At 41.3% G+C, this 1796-nt stretch overlaps 2 protein-coding genes across 2 annotated transcripts in view; both read left to right on the forward strand.

The window, feature by feature from the left end:
- Positions 1 to 94: 94 nt before the first annotated feature.
- On the forward strand, positions 95 to 1547 carry LOC113472680 (carbonyl reductase [NADPH] 3-like; the record flags this gene model as incomplete). Its single annotated transcript, XM_026832477.1, has 3 exons — positions 95 to 237; positions 796 to 1034; positions 1504 to 1547. Coding segments are annotated over 3 exons (407 nt in total), but the record flags the coding sequence as incomplete, so codon positions are not given.
- A 54-nt stretch (positions 1548 to 1601) lies between these two features.
- The window catches only part of LOC103522169 (carbonyl reductase [NADPH] 1-like), a 9912-nt gene continuing 9717 nt past the window's right edge, over positions 1602 to 1796 (forward strand). Inside the window, exon 1 of the mRNA XM_026832478.1 lies at positions 1602 to 1630. Coding sequence (XP_026688279.1) covers positions 1602 to 1630 — 29 coding nt within the window. The remainder of the gene's footprint in view (positions 1631 to 1796) is intronic.

Genomic DNA, 1796 nt, shown 5'->3' on the forward strand with positions numbered 1-1796 from the left:
ACAAATTAGGCAGGTACATAGGTACTGATTTTCTGTAATCACTACGGGCTAACAAATTCCCGGAGGGACGGACCCTGCTTGTTTTTCTAGCAAAAAGTGTGCAAAAACAACAACAACAACGTGCGATTCCATCAGTTGGACATTTTGGATCAGAGCTCCATTCATAAGTTGCATGATGATATACAGACTCAACATGGAGGCTTGGACTTACTGGTCAATAATGCTGGCATTTACAGGGTAAGGACTACTCACTAGTTGGAACCAGGGCCGTATTTAGGGAGTGGGGCGAAGGGGCCTGCCCCCCCCCCCCCTTGAACTTCACTTTTCTCCTGTACTGTGTGGGCCAGACTCTGAAGAACTTTTACAAATATAATTTCGACATGATATTTTTATTTTATTAGGTACAACGGGCCCCTAGACAAGATCCTGGATACGGCAATGGTTGGAACAAATTGAATAGCTATTTTAAATGGAGTCGCGACCAGTGGCGGCATTACCATCAGTGTAAAGAAATTATTGAACTATATATGGACATTTTTTGCGAACGAGGCACTTTTGGTACCTAATGCTGTGATATATCCACTAAAGTTGTGAAAAAGCTCTGCTTTGATTCCTTTCTGAATAAGGAAGTAATCAAAGCTTCTCCCTATCCGTGTCACAAGCTCTGACGTATGGGTAAGTATACAATTTATAAAAATTTAGTACCTATGTTTTGAGAGTTATGTTGAAAAATAATAAATGGAAACTCAATATAATAAAATGGTTTGATTGATTGATTTCGATTGTTATTTCTAGGATACTGCCCCCGGATCTTTCGGGCAGCGAGCGGAGACGACTCTTGCTACCAACTTCTTCGCCTTGGTCACTGTATGCCATATTCTATTCCCGTTGCTTCGTCCTCATGCCAGGGTGGTAAATGTGGCATCCAAATTGGGCATGCTGTACAACGTCCCCAGCCAGGAATTGCGGCAGACTCTTTTTAATGAGAGTCTAACCGAGGATCAGCTTTTAGACATGATGACTGATTATGTCCAGTGAGTGGTTTTTATTATTAGCCTCATCTATTTTAGTTGTGTACTTAGCTAGGTAGGTATACCTAATAATTACCCATATAACCAAATTATCCCAACCCCGCGAGAATTCGCTAGAACACAACCCCAATATAATCCGGGTAGAACACAGATAGAAACGAGGATAGGATCGGATTTATTTTATTTATTTATCCAATAAAAGGAAATATACCTAATTCTATTTACTTTTTATGCCACAATGTTTGTTGCCAAAATAACTTCACATTATAGTGCCCGTTCCCACTTTTGTCGCGAGTTTATCCGATTTTTTCCGAATGTCCTGTAGGCAACTGTAATAATTTAAAATGGAGGTGTTCATGCTTCCCATTCCCACTACACACGACACGACTTTTTTCCGAAAGACAAGAGGGTCTTTACGGCAGTGCTAATAAAGTAATGAACTGAAACAATTTTCCATCGCTTTCCCAAATAGATTGGCCAAGGGAAGGAAAAGATAAGGAAGCTGGGTGCCCCGAATTTTCATACAGTGTGAGCAAACTGGGTGTCGGCCAAGCTCTAGCTTCATTCAGCATGCCACCCTGTCTAACACAGGATATAAAGTAAGGCGATATTATCAGTCAACCCTGTACATCCTGGATATGTGAATACGGATTTGACCCGAGCACAAGGGCTTTCTTACCCCAGAGCGCAAGGTAAGACTCGTCAGAAATAACCTACTTGAAAAAGAACGGAATAAGTTTCAAACTCGACGATTTTCCTCCAAGC

The sequence above is a fragment of the Diaphorina citri genome, unplaced genomic scaffold (assembly GCF_000475195.1).
Source record: "Diaphorina citri unplaced genomic scaffold, Diaci psyllid genome assembly version 1.1 scaffold7197, whole genome shotgun sequence".
Lineage (NCBI taxonomy): Eukaryota > Metazoa > Arthropoda > Insecta > Hemiptera > Psyllidae > Diaphorina > Diaphorina citri.